The 22907-nt window shown below is 35.5% G+C and overlaps 1 protein-coding gene across 1 annotated transcript in view; it reads left to right on the top strand.

Moving 5' to 3' along the window:
* The window catches only part of LOC129000433 (ATP-binding cassette sub-family A member 7-like), a 126879-nt gene that overhangs the window by 31885 nt on the left and 72087 nt on the right, over positions 1 to 22907 (top strand). Inside the window, exons 15-18 of the mRNA XM_054427396.1 lie at positions 3173 to 3394; positions 11841 to 12063; positions 16842 to 17063; positions 18046 to 18250. Coding sequence (XP_054283371.1) covers positions 3173 to 3394; positions 11841 to 12063; positions 16842 to 17063; positions 18046 to 18250 — 872 coding nt within the window. The remainder of the gene's footprint in view (positions 1 to 3172; positions 3395 to 11840; positions 12064 to 16841; positions 17064 to 18045; positions 18251 to 22907) is intronic.

Here is a 22907-nt window from a genome sequence, read left to right as displayed (position 1 = left end):
CATCCCTTTTTATGCACAGGATGAAATCCCATCCCGTCCCGTCGGGAACTAAAAATTCAATCCCGTCCATCCCTAGTAATAATTGGATCTTTAAGTTTACAACCCCTTAAGTATTAATTCTCTTTGGATATAACATGGTAATATGATAAACAAATTGTTTCTCCGTTTTTTTACCTAGACTCAGAATTTGATTATACAATGCATATTCATGTTAGGGGTCTACGCTATAGGATTTTTTACTTTTGTTCTGGTCAGGATGTGTATAAAGTTTTAATCTTTGTGTCTTGCGTGAACATCGGGTTGGGTGGAAATTGTTTGCTTTATAAATTATTGATTTTAATATTATTATTTGTTTTATTTCAATTACTTATAAAATGTTATATATTATTAATATTGTAAGAGAGCCATTCGTTTAGTAGCCTCGGGTTGGTCACTTTGCAAGTATTGGAGTTGGCACAGTCATTCTTGTAGAGTTGTGAGTTGCAGGTCAGCTGTTCTTTTTTGAGGTTCAAGTAATCTTTTTACAAGGTTTTGCAATGTCTCAAATTTGTGACATAATAGAAAATCCCACCAAGTGTGAGATGCAAGCTGTTATAAGATTGTTAAGTGAAAAAAGTATTCGACCACAGCTATTGATCAGAAATATGTGCATTGAATAGACCAAATTTGATGAACAAATAAGTAGTTGGTAAATATCTTATAAAAAGATAGGGCATTTGCCAGGAATTATTAAGGAAATTGACAGGAAAGCAGGCTTACCTTTAAATAAGTCCATAGAGACACATAAAACATCACAAAATTAAAAGTAGAAATTTTTGTGGTCACTGACCACTTTTTCAACCACTGGAGATTGGAGAAATGGCAATGGCCATTGCCATTTCTCCAATCTCCAGTGGTTGAAAAAGTGGTCAGTGACCACGAAAATTTCTACTTTTAATTTTGTGATGTTTTATGTGTCTCTATGGACTTATTTAAAGGTAAGCCTGCTTTCCTGTCAATTTCCTTAATAATAGTTGGTAAATAGTTTCAGAAGTAAGAAGAACCATGTAAAAAAGAGCCATGGTAAGCTGACCAGCAATGTCGGGATTTTTATTGCAATGTCAGATCTTACGCTGCTCAGATAACAACAGATGTTCTGGGAAAGTTCAGTTGGAACATATTCCTACATCTTAGTAGCCTTTTGATGGTTCGAAACTGGATCCAGTTGTCCAGCTCAGTTTTAGCTCAATCATGGTGAAATCATGAATTTTCAATCACACAATCTTCGCAAAGGATTTGTGCAATCAACAATAAAACCTTTAAAACAAACGACCCAACGTGAAAACTATTTACACCCTGTAATGACCTCTCAAGCCAACTGTTGACTCGACCCAATATTTAAACTCAACCCTGTAGATGACAGTTCTATGTAATACTACCCGATCGTTCAGCTGACCTTGTTTTTTTTTCAATGGCCAGCTGCAATAATAGGAATTATGTTTTTAATAATTGTAGCTGATATATTGCCAACTTAAACTCTATAAAGTTGAATATTAATTGCCATGATAATTAAAACTAAATAATATAAAAAATGTGGTTTTCATTAAATTGATGTATATAATTAAGCTGTTAACTTTTCAGTTCACTCTAGAATGAAGTTATTTTTTATTTATTTATTTTTTATTTATTAAACATCATCACATTACATCAATTCTCTTGACAGGTGATTTGTCACAAAGTCTAATACTAATCTACATTTTAAAATAAAATAGCTTACAAAAGAAATAAAGCATTTATATAATAAGCTACAAACCTATGGGAGAAGCAATATCTTTCAAATATACTCATTTTCCAGATATTCCTCTAACGAGTAAAATGCCCTCTCCAAAAGGAAATTTTTTAAAGATAGTTTAAATTTAGAGAATGAGGCAATGTTTTTAATCCCAGCGGGTAATTTATTGTAATGATTCAAAAACAAATTGTATGGAATAAAGACAAAAAAATGTTCATGATTGGCCTCGGATTGCTCAGTCTGGGGTGGGTCGATGAATATTATACACAGAGTGTTTATCCTTAATCAATAATTCAATAATTCTTCATGAAAAGGGGCGCCACCTAGTTTTTAAACTTCCTGGGATCCAAACTAGGAAATGTTCCAAGGAAAAGGAAAATTTAAAATAATTTCGGAAAACAAAATACTGAAAGGAATGGCAGAGGCTAAACCCTATAGTTAATTAAGTTAAGTCCTTGGCTAAACACACTTTTCAGCAAAATCTACCAAGTGATACTAATTACTAAAATATTTCAAAAATTGTCTTGATAATATGGCTTAAGATATCTGTTTATCTTTTGCTCAGATAAGAATGTTGATGCAAAATACTCTCTGACTAATTCCAGAAGTTAAAAGTAGATAATAGGGCAAGTTCAAATAAAATGTTTTAAATAAATGTGGTTTCCAAGTTTAAGTTCAAAATTCAAATAAATCTTATAAATCTAAATTCAAATTGTATTCAAAATATTCAAAAATACTATAACTGTTTTATCCAATCAAGATAGGGCACACACCAGGTGATCTGAATGATAACTAGAATTTTCAATCGCCACAAAATTATTTAATGTTGAAGTAAAGAATGATATCTCAACAACAATTGCCCATTAATATTCAATATTCAACATTTGCGAGAGTAAATCCACTGAATTATACCTAACTTGTCGGCCGACACTAACTAATGGCAATAAACATAGAATTCCCACTTAAAAATAATTAGAATAATCCCTGAAAATGTACATAAGCAATAGCAAGTTAATTTAAATCATCTAAATATATACATATAATACAAAAGAGTGAAAGTGAAATTGTCCTATCTGTGGTTTGAGTGCGTTGGTTAAGTCTGCGACGGTTAGGTGGAGCACGGTACACCCACAGGTTGACGAGTGAACACCAATGTCCAGAGAAGTAGTCCAACACGGTAAGTAGATGTCCCAAAAGGTAGAACTGAACCAGAAACTCAACAGTCTAGCACCGAAGACCACATCAGGGGAGGTAGGTAGCACCAAGTAATCACTAGGGTCCCAAAATTCCCTGTGCAAAACCCATACACATACTAGTACTCAGGTCTAATAATATAGTAGTCATATTCCTAGTTAATTTTGCTGGTTATAGCGTCTAGTTGGTTTTCTGGTTTATTTGCAGGATGAGTGTAGAGCGAGTAGATAACACCGAGTTTCTACAGGACACTCTGCAGCGTCCTGGGGCCAGACTTCGGCCAGCCTTTGACCTCAAGTACATCACGTACGGGTTTGCCTACCTGCAAGACATGATAGACCACCTGGTGATACAGGAGCAAACGGGAGTTACGAATATACCCGGAACATTCCTGCAGCAGTTCCCCTACCCATGCTATGTTGAGGACAGGTAAAACCACAGTTATGTCTGTTGCACACGTTCTGCGTTGCCACTTTCTAAAAGTAGCTTATAAAAAAGAACTTTCCAAACTGCTTGTCACTAAACCAGTCTAAGATCAGTAATTTTCACAAAAACTCTCAAACAATTAAAGGCCTACCCTTTTTTCTAAAAATGCAGTCTTTGGACATACAATGTGAAGAGACGTAGGAATTGGCTAACTCTGGAACTCGCTAACTCGGTCGTGTGTCGGAACTGGCTAACTCTGGAACTGGCTAACCGTCCCAGTCAGGAATTGGCTAACTCCGGAACCCGCTAACTCGATTTTGTCCTGCGGCGGAATTCGCTAACTCTGGAAGTCGCTAACCCGGCCGCGCCCACTGCACGGAGTGTTGCCAACCTTGCACGACGAAATAGTCGTAATCTGCCGTAATTCAAAACGTCAGTGTCAATAAAGATAATTGTTACGGTATTGGTTTCTATTATCAAATCCATTAGGGGGGATATAATAGCTACGTAGCTCAAAGCAATTAAAATGCAATTATAACATCATTAAGAAGTTATTTATTATGTTGGTTCACCTTGTGATTGTTTCTTGATGATTGTAGAGTTTTATTGAAAGTTTTATCCAAGAACATGGCAATCATAAGGTAAACCAACATAATAAATCCTTTGTTCTTGAAACTGGGAATGCCACATAAATTCTAAGAGGTTATATGGTTTTGTATTTTGCTGTTACAAGTCCAATGAAATTGTGTTATATGATTTACAGTAGAGTCCCGCAAACTCGGCGTAATGTGGACTGGAAGGGTGCCGAGTTTGTGAAATGCCGGGTTATCAGGAACTAGGGTTAAATATAAACACAATACAATTTGTTAAGCCTTGTAACCACCTTTTTTTATTTATATTTATATTACAAGTCAGTATTAAGTCATCAGATACAGTACAACACATCCTTGGTATGAGTTGTGAATTATGTATATGAGCTGGCTTGAGTCCATGTTTAACTCAGACTCTAAAAATCACTAATTTTCTGAGCCAGGTGATGGCCGAGTTATCCAGACTGCCGGGTTATCGAGTGCCGAGTTTGCGGGACTCTACTGTATATCTAAAATGAATGCCAGTGTTATAGGAAAATAGCAATACATGAAAATTAGTGAGAATAGTAGACCTACCAACTAAACCACGAAGAGATTGTAAATGTAAGTGAGCTCTCAAACACGGATACAAAATTTATTCGTGATGTAATTGACCCTTGTCTAATAAAGCCTTTAACCGTGTTTTATAAGCAATTCTTCAAATTAAAGGTTCGTTGTTGACTCGTCAAACTTATGTGTAAAAATATTACATACGTTTCATAACAGTTAATAGAATAATTGTAGGCTAAACCTAGGCAATTGACAACTAAAGCAATGTAAACCTAGGCCTACATGCAAAAAGCTAGTTTTTTTAGCCTAATCCTAATATTTGTTTAATTTATTATTAATTTTGTTATATGATTTGGTGTTGGAAGAAGGATAGATTTAAGAAAGGTAAAGTCAAGGTCATTTTAGTTCAGGGTTTCAGCTTTGTAGATGTCAACAACTCTGTATTTTTTTAAATAGTATCCGTCGTTGTTATTTTGAGTAACTTTTAATGTGGTTTACAGTGGGTTTCTAAGTGTCGCAAAAATGTTAACTTTACAAGTTGTTTACAAAAGTATGCCTATCTATTTATATGAAATCAAAAGATGAAAAACAAATCTTCTCCAAATGGGTTTCGAACCTGATATCTACGTGTCGTGAGCCTCTTACCTTACCTCTGAGCTATTTGTTTATTGACACAATGTGTTTTCAAGCGGTCAAATAACAGCCGACAGTTGCAATGGTCGCAATACTTAAAATATTTTTGATACTATGATTCTGTTATGACATAAAGTAGTTGAATTGTTTTTCTGGAGTTGGAGAGGAGACTATTATTTTAATATAGATTCATTAATTACAATTAGTAATGTTATTACTGTATGATACATTTGTAAATGCCTAATTAATTAATTTTTCCCCTAAAAATGTTCAACTACTAAATCTTTGCTTAAATAAATTAACAAACATTAATTAATGCAATTATTTGCATTTATTATTATTATGTTAACCCTTTGTTGCCCAACCACTGAAAAATTGGAAAAATAAGAAAATATTTGCTGGAAGATTTTTTTATGGATCAAATTAAGTTATTAAATATCTCCATGGTTACTTGTAACAGAAAAAAATATTATTTGGGACTTGAGGGTCCCGTTGGGGGACTTAAGAGTCCCGTCGGTCGACAAAGGGCTAGTACCCTATGGAGTCCAGTATGTGCTGCAGCCTGGTGGACTAAGTTTGAACTACAAGGACATGCTGAAACTGTTGCTAGGCAACAGCTACAACCAATAGCAACCCTAGAATGGCCTAATTGGCAGCAGCTGTTCTGAAAAAGCAATGCTGGGACTTAATAGTCCCGTTGGTCGACAAAGGATAAGCAGGTGTTCGACTTTATCTAGTCAATGCTAGTACTCAATCATCTAGTACAACTATCACAACATCATCTGATTACATTTATTATAGATCAAATTTCTCTACAACCGTCTTAAATATTCTGCTGCAGTGGCAAGGGGTGGGGTTTGGGTCACCCCCCCCCCCCTTGACGAAAGGATTTTGCCCATAAAAGATCATAAAACCTCATAATAGTCCTAACTGTATAAATGTACATTATTGTGATTATTAATTTGCTTTTCGCATAGTCAAAAGTAAGTTACAACTACAGTATTATTGCTCAATAATATTAGTTTGTCATTAACATCTTAGTTCAGTAATAAAAACTCTAACGTTTGAAATAACAACTACCGTAAGTTTTACTCATTGACCTTGAAGCTATCAGCCGATTCTTTGTTATGCTTCCATTTTATGTTTGTCAAATAAATTGTGACGTTTCAAAAACAATAATGTTAGAACCTAATGCATGTAAATAATGGTAAAACCCTAGTAAAATTAAATAAATATACAATGCATTTCAACACATTAGACTATAGAAAGAAACACAATTTATAAAATGATCTTGGTAATTTAATGAATAATGTGCATTAGAAGAGGCAGGTGACAGAAAATTGAGGAGACGTGTTGTTAGTTTGCAAGGCCAAAAAATTAGTACTATCAGCGGGATGCGAACCCGGCACCTTCAGGGTGTCACATTATTAATGTGACAGGGTTGGTAGCTCGTTTCTAAATCATACCATTATAATGATCAATAGCTCAAATGTAAACCATTTTATCACAGAATATTTTAAGGCTAGAACAAACTGCAAGCTGTAAAAACTGGAGATATAAGAAAAATTTTCTACAAACATGTTCAAACTACGAAACGTCCATAAGAAATGTATGGGGGTACGACTTTTTTGTTTTGTAGTCTTTTTGCATTGCCTGTTTTGATATGTTTACTGTTTCATACTATAGTATTCATGTTTACTGTTTCCTATAATAGTTTTTTTTCACATATTTGTTCAAACGTCTGAGAATAATGTCCTTCTTGGTGAAAACCTCGTACTACCGTACAGTATCTGATAGGCCTCTACTGCCAACCCTAGAGTGATTATTGAAAATGGTCCATTCTTCTTTTATGACCCATTGTGCAACTGTGAGTGTAAACAGAACGGACTGTCTTGTCCTGCTTCGTGAGGGGAGTGCCAGATTAATGAATGTAAGAACATTGAAACAAAATGATAAGTTATTCAAATGAATAAAAACCATAAACCGCACGACAGACATAAAATAGACCTTTAAAGAGTCATATTATAGCCTATCAAGGAAAATCATTCACGGCTACAAACCCGGTCTACCAAATACGAACTTGATAATTTTATTTACAGCATTTCATATATTTAATGCAATTTATTTGAAAAAGGAGCAAATTACGGCCTATGAAAATAAATATTTCATCAACAAAAGAACCAAACAAACTATCTTTTTACAAACGAATAAACAACAATTAAATTAGAATATAATAACGCATTTTACACGCTAATAATAATCATAACAATAATAAACATAGCCTACTTCTCAATATACTTTTATTTAACATCAACCACATTGCTCTTACTGCGAATTATTCATTGGATACGATATTATGGTACCGATACGATCGTAGGTACTACACTTTCGGCAACACTGGCCAACAATCTTCGTGCTTTGCTCCTAATGGCCGGCGCGCGACGCTTCTGATTGGAAGTTAGCGAGTTCCGCCGAGGTACCGAGTTAGCGAATTCTGTCCTAGTACGGAAGTCACTAACCCGGCTCTAGAGCGGGTTAGCGGGTTCCGGAGTTAGCCAATTCCGAAACCGAACAAGTTAGCGAGTTCCTCTCATCGACCAAATTTTAAGATAGGGCATTTAACATGGGGTTAGCGAGTTCCAGAGTTAGCCAATTCCGCGGACCCAATGTGAATGTAAATATTATAAATTAGTTCTCTTAATAAGATTCAAATATTGATACACTTTTTTTATTGAGTTTAACACTAACATTTAAACCACTTAATATTTTTATTAGTGATGGGCGGATCCAAGAAAATGTCAGTACAGGATCCGGATCCGGATCTTGAAAAATTCGGTTCCGGATCTTCGGATCTTCAGATCCGGATCCAGATACACACTGTCATAAGGGCGGTTGAAAAAAAAAAACATAATTAACAGAATGCCAATTTAAATCATACTGTTTAAAATTAAATTGGTAATGTTTTAAGGTTGATATATCTTATATATAGAGTAATCTCCAGTTGAGCCCATAATCCCTCATTTTTTGGGGACACTAAAACTTTTCAAAATCATAAAATGAAACTTTGTGCTAAATTTGCACGACCACCAAAAGGGTATCTGTGTATATTTTACTATAGTTCAATCTTGAGTATGCTATATCTTGGTTTTTTCATGCAGCATCCAATTTATTTATGCCTAAAACACCTCTTGTTGATCTCTTCCTTAAATTCGTTCAAGTCCACAGTACTGATAGCCGGGTATGTGAAGTTCTACAGGTAAAATACCCTGTGTCTGTGTACAAGAAGACTATACTGTGTTCTAACTTAGAAAAATATTAGATGGGGGAGTCTTGACTTTTTATTCACCCTGTATGTAATAATATGTATGCAGATAATCTTCTTGTACACAGACACAGGGTATTTTATAGTGATGGATAAGACCGGAAACTTCGAGATTTTTTTTTATCTTGAAGCATCGGGCGGGATTGAAATACTAACGGGATATTTCCGAGACAAGATTATAGGCCGTTAGCTAATCATCACTAACGGTACAAAACTAAAAATTAGAGTTGTGCAAAAAATCGGGTCGGATTCTGTTCAGAAAGATACATGCCCTTGCCATATAAGTTATTTGCATCAAGAGACAAACACTGAGAGTAGGCCTTGACATATAAGTTATTTGCATCAAGAGACAAACACTGAGACATGGCCATGCCATATAAGTTAATTGCATCAAGAGGCAAACACTGAGACATGGCCTTGCCATACAGTATTAGTTATTTGCATCAAGAGACAAACACTGAGACATGGCCTAGCCATATAAGTTATTTGCATCAAAAGAAAAACACTGATACATGGCCTTGCCATATATGTTATTTGCATAAAAAGACAAACACTGAGACATGGCCTCGCCATATAAGTTATTTGCATCAAGAGACAAACACTGATACATGGCCTTGCCATATAAATTGACATTGCCTTGCCATATAAATTGTTTGCATCAAGATACAAATACAAAGGCATGGCCAGCCATATAAATTGTTTGCATCAACATAAATACGTAGATATGGTCAAGCCATATAAATTGTATGCATCAACATATAAATACGAAGACATGGCCTTGCCATATAAATTGACATTGCTTTGCCATATAAGTTATTTGTATCAAGAGACAAACACTGAGACATGGCCATGCCATATAAGTTATTTGCATAAAAGAAAAACACTGAGACATAAATTGTTTTCATCAACATATAAATACGAAGGCATGGCCTAGCCATATAAATTGTTTGCATCAACATATAAATACGAAGACATGGCCTAGCCATATAAATTGTTTGCATCAAGATATAAGGTATACACTGAGACATTGCCTTGCCATATATAGGGTTATTACGAAGGCATGGCTAGCCATATAAATTGTTTGCATCAACATATAAATACGAAGACATGGTCAAGCCATATAAATTGTTTGCATCAAGATATAAGGTATACACTGAGACATTGCCTTGCCATATATAGGGTTATTACAAATGATGGACCCATTTTTAATGCTTTATAATTTTTATAATATTAAACTTACCGCTATAAAATACACATCAAACGAAAAAGCAACTCAAAGAGTTTATGCCTTCCAAAGACACATCTTAACAAAATCGATCCAACAGAACTGTAGATTTAATTGTACAAAGTTAAAAAGTAATCTCCAACTTTTTTTACCACTAGAAATTTGGAGGTTACTTGACGATTTTGCAAATAACTTTTAAATGGTGAGGAAATCGACCAAAGTGGAAGGTAATATTCCGAAAGAGAATAAAATTTCCTACAACCTACTACTGGGCATTTTTTGAAAATACAGTAGAACCTCTCTAATCCGAACCCCTGTAATCCGAACGTCCACTAATCCGAACGCCTCATTGCTGTACTCTATACACAGTACAGTAGTTCTTTATTGTATATTGTATTTATTGATATACGCACCGTAATTATTCCAATTGTGTAATGCACAGTACTGTTTTTCCCTAGGTTTACTACTGTATTAAATAAACACTGTATTTTACTTAATAAAGCATTTTTCACTTTTCCCTAGCTATTGTAATGTAAAAACAACAATATGTTCTGTAATCCGAACTATTCAATAGTCCGAACTACCCCCGGTCCCAATTAGTTCGGATTAAAGAGGTTCTACTGTACTCAAGAAAGGTACCAAAAATTGCCTCAAAATGAAAAAAATTGAAAATCCCCGTCTTCAATGTAGACAATAAACATAGCAAACATTAAATTTCACACTTTTTTATTTTAAGCCAAATTTAGGCTACATTTATTGAGTATTTTCAAGATATGCATAATAGTAGATTGTAGGAAATTTTATTCTCTTTCGGAATATTACCTTCCACTTTGGTCGATTTCCTCACAATTTAAAAGTTATTTGCAAAAACGTCAAGTAACCTCCAAATTTCTAGTGGTAAAAAAAGTTGGAGATTACTTTTTAACTTTGTACAATTAAATCTAAAGTTCTGCTGGATCGATTTTGTTAAATTATGTGTCTTTGGAAGGCATAAACTCTTTGAGTTGCTTTTTCGTTTGATGTGTATTTTATAGCGGTAAGTTTAATAGTATAAAAATTATACAGCATTAAAAATGGGTCCATCATTTGTAATAACCCTGTATGTTATTTGCATCAAAAGACAAACACTGAGACATGGCCTTGCCATATAAGTTATTTGCATCAAGAGACAAACACTGAGACATGGCCTTGTCATGTATTTTATTTGCATCAAAAGACAAACACTGAGACATGGCCTTGCCATATAAGTTATTTTCATCAAGAGACAAACACTGAGACATGGCCTTGCCATATAAGTTATTTTCATCAAGAGACAAACGCTGAGACATGGCCTTGCCATAATAAATTGACATTGCCTTGCCATATAAATTGTTTGCATCAAGATACAAATACGAAGGCATGGCTAGCCATATAAATTGTTTGCATCAACATATAAATACGAAAACATGGTCAAGCCATATAAATTGTTTGCATCAACATATAAATACGAAGACATGGCCTAGCCATATAAATTGTTTGCATCAAGATACAAATACGAAGACATGGCCTAGCCATATAAATTGTTTGCATCAAGATATAAGGTATACATTGAGACATTGCCTTGCCATATATGTTATTTGCATCAATAGACAAACACTGAGACATGGCCTTGCCATATAAATTCTTTGATATTAATTTTTGTGTTACAGCTTTGTGTTAGTAAAGAAATCGGGAAAAAGTTGGTCTTGTACATGGATACAGATAGCATTGTGTTAGTAAAAAAATGGAAAAAAATTGGAAAAAATCGGATTCATTAAAACCGGATCCAGACCAAGATCCGGAATTTTTTGGATCCGATCCGGTGCCGGTTCTAGCTCGGATCCGGCGTATCCGGTAGTCTGATATCCGGATCCGACCATCACTAATTTTTTTTCCAGCTGGTCAATCTAGTTTTGTATTTTTATTTTTATAACGTAAACTTATGTTCATAAATCATTAAAAACTATAAGGACCATGTTGTTATTTTCTAAATTTTTACTAATTATTAGTTTTTTTAAGGAAAAAGTTAATTTGGTCAAAAAGACCGATGCGCCACTTGGAGCGTTAAATAAAAGAAAACCATATTGATATTACTAGTTCTTTTGTTTCCAGGTTCGTGATGGCCATATCCCGCACTTTCCCACTCTTCATGGTGTTGTCATGGGTTTACACGTGTGCTATGATCGTCAAATCTATCGTGTACGAGAAGGAACAACGACTGAAAGAGACCATGAGAGTGATGGGACTCGGCAACCTCGTACACTGGCTAGGATGGTTCATAGACAGTATTGTGCCCATGATGGTGACAATTACTATGCTTACTGCCATCTTGGTGGTGAGTGTGTAACATACATTGTGATGGTATTAGATTAGGGATGGTATTGAAAACTAGCACTAGGCCTATATATTAAATTTAAGAGAACACTACAAATCTATATATTTAATTCCGTAAGCCCAAAATTTTACAATAAAATGTGAGCGAACTGGAGGCCGTAGAAAGCTGGGAGAGGTCTCATTTTAAAGGTCTGGGCATGAAATTTTGGGGGAAAATATGCATTTTTCTTAATTATGCACCAAAAGGTTATTACAGAATAAAATAATTCACATTTAAATAGCATGGGAATCTAGGTCATGTCTGCTTTGTTTACTTTAAAACATTTGGTTTAACTTTATTTAAAGCATATGGTAATATCATTGACTATTGGCTACAGAAGTTGTATTAATAGTCAAAGGTAGTATGTATATGTATGTACTGTATGTAACTATAGTACATTTGAAAGTAAACATGCGTGCAAATGAAAATGAAACAGCATTTTGTGATTGGCTTCTACGCTTAGGTAATGGAACCTTAGAGAGCAATAGGGCAACACCGGCAATTGACATTCCAGATATCTTTTTTCTCTCTGATTGTGCAATTGTTTATGGCAACTCAATAAATCCAGAAAATATTCAAAACTACTCCAATCAAAAATAATTGTATGTCCTTTAAATGAACAATGTGATGATTTAAACGAAGAAGTATTAAAAACCATCGAAGGAGACTATAACCCTCCGAAGGTCACGCTTCTAAAAATAGACGCACAACACACTTTGTGTAGTGTCACGCGTCTATTTTTAGACGCACGAACATCGTTTACGGCGAAGGCTCTATGACTGACTGAATCGGATTGAACTGGATCGAGTTAGGTATCGTTCTTTTCATTAGATTCTAAGCTTTCTAAAGGTCTGTCTCTAAGCGCTGTTTGTTCTCTGAGCCAATCGTAATTGTAGCAGACAGCTGACGTGCATATTAGTAAACAGTAAACAGGTAAACTCGGACCGATGACTGATGTGTTTTATTATGTTTATCATTGTTTTAGTGTTAAAAATCAAAAGTAGTGATATACGTGGTGCATTATAAGAAGATTTAAGTGGCTTTGAAGTGCTGGTTGATGATCCTGAAGAAGTAGGTAGTGATATTGATGTAAATTATCAGCCAGATTCCTAGCTATGGTTAGGCTATGCATTCTTAGCTAAACGCTATGTACTGAAATCCGTTTTTCGCTCATAACTTATTTATTTGATAACTTACCTCGCTAATGATTATATATTTGTAATCCTCATTAAATTTAGAACAAAGTGGCTATTTTCAAATATTTATAGGCCTATAATTTATACAATTTCATTGAGCGCGAACTTATTTTTTTTTTTTTTGAAAATTTTCGAAATTATATTTTTTTTTACCTAAAAAATTTTTTTTGAAAAAATGTTCCTTATGTTTTATATATAATATTGAAGCCCATGATTTTCCAAACAAAATGGTATATAGAACATTAGAATTAACATTGTTTTAAGCTTCTTAGATCCGTTTTAATAAAACCTTGCAAATGCGCCAAAAATAGGTGGACATTAAGGCCTAAACTATGGACCTTTGGAGGGTTAAGGAATACTACAGTAATGATGAAGTAGTTTCAGAAGACCCTACAGAGAGGTTGAACATACCAATTGAGTTTATAAAATCAATAACACCATCTAGAATGCCACCACACAAATTAGTTTTAAAAGTTGGTTCAATAGTGATGCTCATAAGAAATATGAACCTAGGGTCTTGATTAGTTAATGGAGTACGATTGGTTGTGTTGGGTATGTCTGAAAAAAGTGTAAAGTTAGAAGTAATTACTGGAGTAGGCAAAGGGAACATATTTTTCATGCCAAAAATAAAACTAATATCTACAGATCCTAATATGCCCATTAAATTTACAAGGATTCAATTCCCATTGCGATTAGCTTTCGCTATTACTATAAATAAAGCGCAAGGATTCAATTCCCGTTGCGATTAGCTTTTGCTATTACTATAAATAAAGCGCAAGGCCAAACCCTATCAAAAGTTGGCATTTATTTGAAAAAAACAGTGTTTACCCATGGTCAACTTTATGTTGCATTTAGCCGGGTAAAGCGGCCAGATGACGTTAAAATAGTAATAGAACCAAATAAAGACCAAGGAATGGATATTATACAACAAATGTTGTTTTCAGAGAGATTTTGTTACAGAATTAGTATTTTACAATTTGGAAGATGACATTATCTCTATGTGTTGTGTTTTTCTAAGTGAATTTGTCTATATTCAAAGAAATGTATATATATTTAATTAATAGTCATTAAATTTAAGAGAACACTACAAATTATTAATAAAAAAATGTTAATATAATTTTGTAACCTACAGTAAACTCTCGGTTATCCACAAATGGATTAACCTTGTTGCAGATTAATGGTGATTGCAAAAATATCAAAATATTATGCAACTAATATGCTACTAATAAGGAAATTATAAAGTGACGGTCAAATTGTTTAGCATGAGAAGGCCCAAAATATCGTGGACACTGGACAGACTATAGAGCTGCTGTTGTTTCCTTCACCGACCATCGATGAATCACCGATTACAACCAATGAGTTGATAAGTCACTTTTTGTATGTGTTAAAAAATTTGTATTACCAACCCTATAAATTGGCTCTCTAATATTATTTGGTTTTTTTCAGGGTGTCTAGTAGTCGGGAAAATCGGGAAAGTCGGGAATTAGTATTGAATTTCAAAATAGTCTTGAAAAGTCGGGATTTAGTCTTAAATTTGATTTCAAAGTCGGGAATTTTTATGATTTTGCCGCGATCGTCGTCTTCTGTTTACGTAACCGCGAAAGCCAATGAGGATTGTCCTCACGGCCTCGGGAAATGTTCACGATTTTACCGCGATAGTGGACGACGACGATGACGTTTCCGAAACCACGGGAGACGACGATGATATCTGCTCGGCCGGGGGAAAAGTTCATGATTTTGTCGCGATCGCGGACGACGACGATGACGTTTTCGTGACCGCGGGAGATGACGATAACGTTTCCGTGACCGCGGGAGATGACGGTGATGTCTAAACAGCCGCGGGAAATGTTAATGATTTGGCCCGATCCCGGACGACGACGATGACGTTTCCGAAACCACGGGAGACGACGATGATATCTGCTCGGCCGGGGGAAAAGTTCATGATTTTGTCGCGATCGCGGACGACGACGATGACGTTTCCATGACCGCGGCAGACGACGATGATGTCTACACGGCCGAGAGAAATATGCATGATTTTGCCGCGATAGTGGACGACGACGATAACGTTTCCGAAACTACGGGAGACGACGATGACTTTTCCGTGACCGCTGGGGACGACGATAACGTTACCGTGACCGCGGGAGACGACGATAACGTTTCCGTGACCACGAGAAACGACGATGACGTTTCCGTGACCGCGGGAGATGACAATGACGTTTCCGTGACCGCGGGAGACGACGATGATATCTGCTCGGCCGCGGGAAATGTTTATGATTTTGTCGCGATCGCCGACGACGACGATGACGTTTCCGTGACCGCGGGAGATGACGATGAAGTTTCCGTGACCGCGGGAGACGACGATGATGTCTACACGGCCGCGGGAAATGTTCATGATTTTGCCGTGATTGCGGATGTCGACGATAACGTTTCAGTGACCGCGGGAGATGACGATGACGTTTCCGTGACCGTGGGAGATGACGATGATTTTGCCGTGATCGCGGACGATGACGATAACGTTTCCGTGACCGCGGGAGACGACGGTGATGTCTAAACAGCCGCGGGAAATGTTCATGATTTTGCTGCGATCTTGGAACGTTTCCGTGACCGCGGGAGATGACGATAACGTTTCCGTGACCGCGGGAGATGACGAGGACGTTTCCGTGACCGCGGGAGTCGACGATGATATCATTGATATCTGCTCGGCCGCGGGAAATATTCATGAGTTTGTCGCGATCGCGGACGACGACGATTACGTTTCCGTGACCGCGGGAGACGACGATGTATACACGGTCGCGGGAAGTGTTCATGATTTTGCCGTGATCGCGGACGACGACGATCACGTTTCTGTAAGCACTGCAGTCAATGATGATGGTTAAAAGTATGGTACGCGGAAGATTTCATGTTAAAAAAACCAAATTTGCTAGTTATAATTTTTTATTGCTGCATTATTTCTTTACTTGAAAACACCACATTATCATAATACTACTGTAACGACGACGATGTAAAACTCTTGTACTTTATGACAAAGACAAAGAGTTGGTGTAGTATTATTTAGAAAATTTGGTTAAGCTATAAAAATTGGTATCGGTATGAAGAATCTAGAATTGATACATTTTGGTATCAACACCCACTAATTGTGGGAAAAACATATCTTGAAAAATCTCGAATTAGTCTTGAAAAGTCTGGAATTAGTCTTGAATTTTATAATGGAAATAAACTAGACACCCTGTTTTTTTCAATAGATGTCTGTGAAACAAAGTTAATGTGTGAATACTGCATTTAAAATGTTTACCAAAACCTGTATTTATAGCTTATACATTCAAAGTCAATGTTGACTATTTCCCAGGTATTTTAGGCTATGTTTGCATTATTCACGATTTTGACCATTCACTATCACTCAGCCAAATTATGGTGGATAATCGGAAATCTACTGTATTTGTGAATACCACAATGTTAAGGCCTATACTCAAATAGTTTTGAAAACTTTTCTTTACAAATTTAAAGCTGATAACTCTTAACTAATCATACAATTAACTTTTCCAGTACGGGAACATTCTAAAGAACGCAGACCCCATGCTGGTGTTCACCTTCCTCAGTGTGTATGGAGTGGCCACCATCGCTCAGGCGTTTCTTCTCTCCACCTTCTTCTCCAAGGCCAATCTCTCAGCCGCTTGTGGAGGAATTATCTTCTTCATCCTCTACCTCCCGTACAGCTTCCTCGTACGTTGGATCCTCTTCATGAGTCCGTGGATCAAAGCTTCCCTAGTGAGACTCTTTTGATTATTAATAATGATTGTCTATTGTAAGCATCAGGTACAATAGGTCAAGTCACGTTATTGTGCACAAACTGTCAAATATGTCAAATAATCTAAAACTAAGCTCTCAACATTTGGGTCAATTACAGTAGAACCCCTCATATCCGGCCTACGTGGGACCGAGCCCCTGGCCTGATAATATTTTGGCTGGATAAAAAAAAACCTATTATTTAAACTTGTGATTGGTTAAAAGTAGTGTTTAAGTCTCTTTTTGGAATCTACTAGCTCAAATGAGTAGTGAACCCGCTAAAAATGTATATAAACAGGAAACAGATAAACCGTGAGAATGCTCAAATTATGAAGACTACTAATACAGTCGTGGGAAATATTTTTGGCATCGATTCGGGGAAGTGACTGGATAAACAGAGGACCAGAAATTCGGAGGCGGAATATTAGGTAGGAGTTCTACTGATTTCAAAATAAAAATAATCAAAAGTAATTACCAAACAGTAGTGGCTGCTGTTAATTATTTTACAAGAAAATTGAATGACAAATTTAATTATAGTAGTCCACCCCCATTATCCACGAATCATTTCACCTTGATGCAAATTAACCACGAGCAATTAGTTGACAAGTTAAATTCTGTGTATGTTTTCTTTTTTGTTATTACCAGACCTATACATTGGTTGTATATTGGTTTTTATGTATTTATAACCAATACCTAATATGGTCCAATATTATCTGTTGTACAAGTGTGTAAAACAAAGTTAAAAGGTACCGGTTTCTACAATGCATTTGAAAGATCTAATCATTAACTAAACCTGTATTAATGCTTAACTATACATTAAAAGTCTATTTTGTTATTCCCGAGGCACTTAGGTTAGTTTTGCATTATTCACATTTTTTGCTATCCACTTTTATTCAGCCACTCTAATGAGTTGTAATATTTTGTACTGTCCTTTGTCGTATGTCGTCAAACATTTTTTTTGCAGGCTTTGTCGTCTAATGTTGCGTTTGGTCTGGGGGCAGGCTACTTATCCCTGCTGGAGGAGAGAGGAACTGGCGTGTCATGGCCAGACTTGTGGCAAAGTCCTCTCTACGGAGATGACTTTAACTTGGGCTTGGTGCTGGTTATGTTGATGGTGGACACTTTCTTGTACTTTTTACTCACTTGGTACATCGAGGCTGTGTTTCCAGGTAAAAATTCACTTGGTAATTTTCAGTAATTTTTTATTGTTTTGTTCCTAAATTGTACTATTTCAACTGATCCATGCAATTTATTTTGTCAACTATAGTTTAACACGGGTAGCCGTGGATGGTTCCCATGAGGATAAACTAAAAACTCTTGCAGCAATAAACTTTGCTATCTATCGACTACTTCTTCCTTTGCTGCTTTGAAATTCTCTGTGGAAGGCCTCTATACTGATCTCATCCCCACAGTTGTGTTTGCGTGCACAGTTAGGTATGCATGTCCCTCTAAGCAATTTGACCAGTGGTGTATCCAGAAATTTGGCAGTGCGGGATCAATCACTAGTGTCGGATAAAAAATATGGGTGTCCTGTCAAAATAATTCTTTTTTTGAAAAATAAATCAAAATGGAGCTATTCCCACACATTCCCGCTCCACTGCACCACTTAATTTAAAGGATATGGGTTTGGTATGCTAGAAACTAATAATGCTGTATTTAATTTATGAGACACTAGTGACTTGTAGGGACATAAGTCCCTAAAAAGCTCGATGATATAAAACAATTTATATTTTAATATTCAAACAAACTCAGAAATATATTATCTATGTGTCAGAATATAATATTCCTATACACCATTTCTTTGGTATAAAATCAGTTGTTGTTTGTTTTTGTTTGCTTTTGTTGATGTTATTTTCAATAATTTAAATCAATTCATAGGTTTAACTCTGCTAAAGGCAGCAAACATATAATTGTTTGTGAATAAATACTGGTTTATTAAGGTAATTTTGGTTTTGTGATTAATGGTGGTAAAAAAGGCTTCCCTGAGAATTTTGGAAATTGTCTTCGTCAAATATAAAAAGGCAAATAAAGGTGTGTTAGTTGAGGTAAGTTTAGTTCTTGGCAAAAACCGCAAAGTTAGCATCCCTAACCAGTTAATATTTCTAAGTGTACACTCCTTTTGTTAAGGTTTAACAAAATTAGTGTAAAGTAAAGGCATCCCATTGACTAAACTTAACCCTAGATTTTTTTAACATATGTTTTGGCATCACTGGGGAAATAGACAGGGTTCACATTATGATCGGTACCTATTATCACATACCTCCCAAGTGTCAACAAAAATACTAAAAATTTTTCCAGTATATCAAAGAAATTAGAAATTACCCATTTTACCGCTTGGTGATCGGTACATAGTTACAACCACCAATGACAAGTCCGTAATAGTTGAAGCAGAAAATTCAACCTCTTTTTCTACACTGTACATTGAGAGGTCCAGAGGCTTGACAGAGTAATTTAGTCTATTATTGAAGTACATAGCCACGCCTCCAGTTGCAGACGTACGACAAAAATTACTAATTAGTTCAAAATTCCCAATACTTTTATAGTATTCAATTTCATCTTTGAGCAACTGATGTTCACAGACCATAAGGAAATCTACTTGATTGTCAAAGCATAATAATTCAAGTTCGATTGTCTTATTTCGCAAACACTGAACATTAATCAAACATAGGTTAAGCCTGACACAGTCTATTTCAGAATCAGTAGACTCAACACGATCTTTGCAAACTATTGACCTAAAAAAGGCTTCACATGTGTAGGACCAGGTTTTCTAGGAGTGAATTCCCTAATTAGAGTCCCTACAGGCCAAAAATCAGCATTCAAGATGCCGTCAAATTCATTAATTGGTACACCTACCTTGAAAGATGCATACGTCGGATACTTAGAGGTTAGTTTGACACAGTCAACACTTTTAATACCACCTCGTGTCACATAGTCCACTATAACTTTTTCAGTTACCTCTGGTTGACATTGAGAGATGAACAACCACGATTTCTTCTCCACAATTTTAAGGCTAGAACTGCCTTCATTAGACCCAAAATCTGTTTTTGTGCCAATGATAGGTTTCTTATTAGCTACCTTCTTGACAACAGGCGAATTTTTCACTATTCCGGCAAAGCTGGTATTTGGAGGTCTAGGTCTAGGTTGACCAAGTTTAGGCTTAGTAGGCCTATCACCGGAGATGGTTTCAATTATCAAGCTACGGTTTGAGTCAGATAATGTCTGATTATTTACACAATTTTTGTCATGATCTACTATGGGAAATAGCTGACAAGACTTAATCCCACCTACATCATTCACATCTAGGCCTACACCTGGTTGACCTTGGTCAAGGTCATGCATAGAATTTGGCTTTCCAGTCTTAATAAAATCGTCAAATCTTTTGTTTAGTTTGATATTGTCATCTACGACACCCTTTACCATAGATATCAAACTCACAACAGAAGAATTCAAAGTAATGAAGTCGTCAACATTACCAATACAAGACATTACTACAAGACATAACATTACCATATGCTACACCATTTATTTATTTATTAAACATCATCACATTACATCAATTCTCTTGACAGGTGATTTGTCACAAAGTCAATTACTAATACTATACTACATTTTAAATAATAAAATAGCTTACAAAAGAAATAAAGCAAATAATAAGCTACAAACCTATGTGAGAAGTAGTATCTTTCAAATAAACTCATTTTCCAGATATTCTTCTAACGAGTAAAATGCCCTCTCCAAAAGTAAATTTTTTAAAGATAGTTTAAATTTAGAGAATGAGGCAATGTTTTTAATCCCAGCGGGTAATTTATTGTAAATTTTTGGCCCCATATACTAGAGGGGATAAATGAAAGATTTTAAGCCTATGTTGAACTGGTTTTATAATATTTTTGAATCTTGTGTTATGTGGATGAGATTGTTGAAAGTCCATGAATGTGTCGAAATCACTTTTAACCATTAATGCCAATTTGTAAATATAAGAGCTAAAATAGGTTAAAATTTTAAAATGAATAAATAAATCTTTACAATGTGTTCTACGGGGGCCATTAATCTTACAGCTCTATTTTGGAGAATAAATATTTTTTTGACATGGCTTGATGAGCCCCATACAGTAATTCCATAATTCATAATCGATGAAAAATATGCGTGATATACTACTATTTGTGTTTCTAGATTAGTAGTATCCCGAATTATTGGGAGAACAAATGTTGCTGAGCGTAGTCTTTTTGATAGGTGTGTTTTTGCCAATTTAGTTGTGAATTGATTTCTATTTCCAAATAATTTATTGGCTGTTGTGAATGAATTGTTGTTAAGTTTGTATTTACAATTATTTCTTGGTTAATATTTGATGCAGAAAACTGAATTAGTTGAGTTTTTGCCACATTCATGGACAGACCATTTACTGCAAACCAATCCCCGAGGAGTTGAAATTCCTGAGTTATTGAGGCTTGTATGAACTCATTGTTTTGTCCTGTGCAAATTAAAGCGGTATCATCTGTGTATTGAAAGGTGGACATCTTAGTAGCATTGCATAGATCATTAACATAAATAATAAATAAACAAGGGCCAAGAATGGAGCCCTGAGGAACTCCATTGGGGTTAATGTTCCACTCTGATTTATAATTTCTCTGCATTTTTTGTACAACAAGTCTTTGTTTTCGGGTTTTGAAATATGATATGAACCATTTTAATTCAGTATTTTTTATTCCATGCATACTTAATTTTTCTATGAGTATCTCATGATTCACACAGTCAAAAGCCTTGGATAGGTCACATAGCACACTCACAGTCTTCTGCGATCCATCCAAGGCTTCCGCAATGCAGTTAATCATTTTTGTTATCGATTTTTCAGTACCGAGTTCTGGGCGGAAACCAAACTGCGAAGGATTTATTAAATTATTGCTTTCTAAATATTCTGTTAGTTGAATCTTTACAATTTTTTCAAAAATCTTTGAAAAACAAGGCAGAAGGGCGATGGGGCAGTAGTTAGAGGGATCGTTGACATCGCCCTCTTTGAACAGGGGTTTAATCCATTTTTCCATTGAGCTTTATGTCTGCTTATGTACGCTTTAGTGGTTTGAAGACTACAAAACATGGTGTCTTTAACATTTAAAACATAGAAAGTACCAAGCAAAAGTTGTATTTTTGTTTCAGCTTGAACAATAAAAATACCCCCGCCGCAGCAAACCTGCAGACTAAGCGAATTTCCATTTGACTGATTTGATTTACACTGAAATGTCTACTTAAAAATATAACATTTATTCCCGATTATAATAGAATTAGTTTAACAAGTACTTAGGTTTGCTGCATCAGGGAGGGTAAAACTTTTTTTTGTAAAATGTTAATAGTTAGTAAGAAATAAAAACATTTTCCAAATTTGATCAAAATTTTTTCATAAACAAGCAAACTACAACAGTTTACTTATTCTCCATAAGAATAACATGGGAATTTTAAATTTACAATTTTTTGGAATTTTCTCCGTAACCATTAGGCGCATAATAACGCTTCAATATACTAAATTATTTGTTTTTTAAGCTCTACAAAATGGTGTGGAAAGAAATTGCTAAATTTTATGTTTTTTGGGTCAAAAATGGGAAAAACCTATTTTTACCCCATAAAACCCCCCGTAAACCCCCGTTCCCATGGTCCGATCATGCTGGATCGCGAACTCGTTCGAATAAACGTAGGTTTACACGTTTGTACCAAATTTCATCAAAATCGGATCATTTTTGCTCGAGTTATCGTGCTAACGGACACATATCTTCTAATATATAAAATTCTCGTGTCACAGTGTTTGTCTGCAAACTCGTCCGGAACGACTTCACCGAT

This window comes from Macrosteles quadrilineatus, unplaced genomic scaffold (genome assembly GCF_028750875.1).
Source record: "Macrosteles quadrilineatus isolate MER2022 unplaced genomic scaffold, UCM_ALF_1.0 Scaffold_8__2_contigs__length_117827958, whole genome shotgun sequence".
NCBI classification, from domain to species: Eukaryota; Metazoa; Arthropoda; class Insecta; order Hemiptera; family Cicadellidae; genus Macrosteles; species Macrosteles quadrilineatus.
This window is presented reverse-complemented; position numbering and strand designations above follow the sequence as displayed.